This window comes from Nanorana parkeri, unplaced genomic scaffold, assembly GCF_000935625.1.
Source record: "Nanorana parkeri isolate BGI_ZX_2015 unplaced genomic scaffold, ASM93562v1 scaffold4693, whole genome shotgun sequence".
Taxonomy (NCBI): domain Eukaryota; kingdom Metazoa; phylum Chordata; class Amphibia; order Anura; family Dicroglossidae; genus Nanorana; species Nanorana parkeri.
Genome location: NW_017310955.1, coordinates 1 through 1,525, shown reverse-complemented (window position 1 = coordinate 1,525; position 1,525 = coordinate 1). Strand labels below are relative to the sequence as shown.

At 56.4% G+C, this 1,525-nt stretch overlaps 1 protein-coding gene across 1 annotated transcript; it reads left to right on the top strand.

Annotated features, from left to right (window-relative positions):
• Positions 1 to 162: 162 nt before the first annotated feature.
• LOC108803990 (complement C1q subcomponent subunit C-like) lies at positions 163 to 1,326 on the top strand. The gene is made up of 2 exons (XM_018575764.1): positions 163 to 336; positions 748 to 1,326. The coding sequence occupies exons 1-2, from the start codon at positions 186 to 188 to the stop codon at positions 1,302 to 1,304; spliced, it is 708 nt and encodes a 235-aa protein (XP_018431266.1). The 5' UTR covers positions 163 to 185; the 3' UTR covers positions 1,305 to 1,326.
• Positions 1,327 to 1,525: the final 199 nt, after the last annotated feature.

Sequence of the window (1,525 nt, the reverse complement as noted above, 5' to 3'; positions counted from 1 at the left end):
AGGGGGTGGGGCCAGGGGGTGAGATCTTCATTGCGTTATCTGTGCACGGTGAATGGCCCTTCCCGGGGGGGGCCCCGCCTATGGCCGCCATGTTCCCAGCGCAGGCAATGGAAGGAATTCCAGGGGTAGATGGCGCGGTGACATCATTGCTGACATCCTCCATGTGTCTCCTCCTCCAGGTGAAGATGATTGTGGGCCTCATTCTCTTCTCTCTCCTCGTCTGGGTGGACAGCGGGGAGCCGCCATGCACCTCCCCCATCCCGGGTCTCCCCGGAATTCCTGGGGCGCCGGGCAGAGACGGACGCGACGGTCTGAATGGCGCCAAAGGAGAGAAAGGTAAGAAGCTGCCCCAGGTGTAGTGAGGTGTCATGGAGGACACACCCATCTCCAGGCCACTCCCACAGGACCGGAAGATCCTACAATGTGTTGATGTTCCTGGACAGCGAGGAGCCGGGGGGGTGCGCACATATTATATCCATGTGCCCGGTACGGGGGTCCCTGCACCCCCCATGTGGAGTCACCTGACTAAGAGTTCTAATAGCTTTCTGTAATCCGCAGGGGAGGGGCCTATCAGCGGGGGCGTGGTCTGTATCATGGGCATTGCCCACCTGAAGACAATCCATGTTATTTACAGCAGAAGATAATCTTTAACATTCATAAACTCCGCCCAGTGCACCTTTGGCTCCACCCCTGCGGTTCCCTTTCCCCTTTCATAACTTCCTGTGCTGAACTCTTGTGTCTCTGCAGGTCTGCCGGCAAACTTGAAAACGGCCGAAATCAAAGGGGAAAAGGGAACTAAAGGCCCTGGGGGCCCAGTGGGAAAAAGAGGCCCCAGGGGACTCTCCGGGCCCCCGGGAGAGAAAGGCGAGCCGGGCCCCCGAGGTGACAGTGGGATCCCCGGTAACCAGAAGCGCCAATATCAGTCGGCCTTCACCGTGAAAAGAAACACGGGGGAGCACCCCGAGAAGGACACGCCCATCAAATTCAACGAGGTCATCACCAATATCCATGACGACTACAGCAGGGAGACGGGCAAGTTTGTGTGCCGCATCGCCGGCCTCTACTACTTTGTGTACCATGCGTCCCAGTCACAGAACCTGTGCGTCACCCTGCGCGTGGACGGTGACACCAAGGCCAGCTTCTGTGACCACGTGTCCAATACTCGGCAGGTGACTTCCGGCGGCGTCCTGGTCCAGCTGAAGAAGGGCCAGGAGGTGTGGCTTGTCACCAACGACTACAACGGCATCATCGGCATCGAAAATAACGACAGCGTCTTCACCGGCTTCCTGGTCTTTCCAGGTTAAGGATGGACGTGTGGGCGGAGCTTCAATCTGCAATGGGCGGAGCTTGTATTGCCTTCTGTTCCCAGGCCAATGACCTACTAATCAATTATTGAGGTTGGCCACCATATAGAGTGTAAGCTCCTTGGCCCAGAGTCTCCCTCTCTTATCTGTATTTCCTGTTTCATCTTCTACAAGAAATGTAACTTTGTATCTCTTCATTAAATACGTTTCTCAGCAGTGCC

What these genes read in the sequence shown, in the direction of transcription:
- LOC108803990 (XM_018575764.1), top strand. Translation starts at nt 186, where the DNA reads ATGATTGTGGGCCTCATTCTCTTCTCTCTCCTCGTCTGGGTGGACAGC. An exon ending in TGGCGCCAAAGGAGAGAAAG is followed by an intron (nt 337 to 747) that starts GTAAGAAGCTGC and finishes GTGTCTCTGCAG; the next exon opens with GTCTGCCGGCAAACTTGAAA.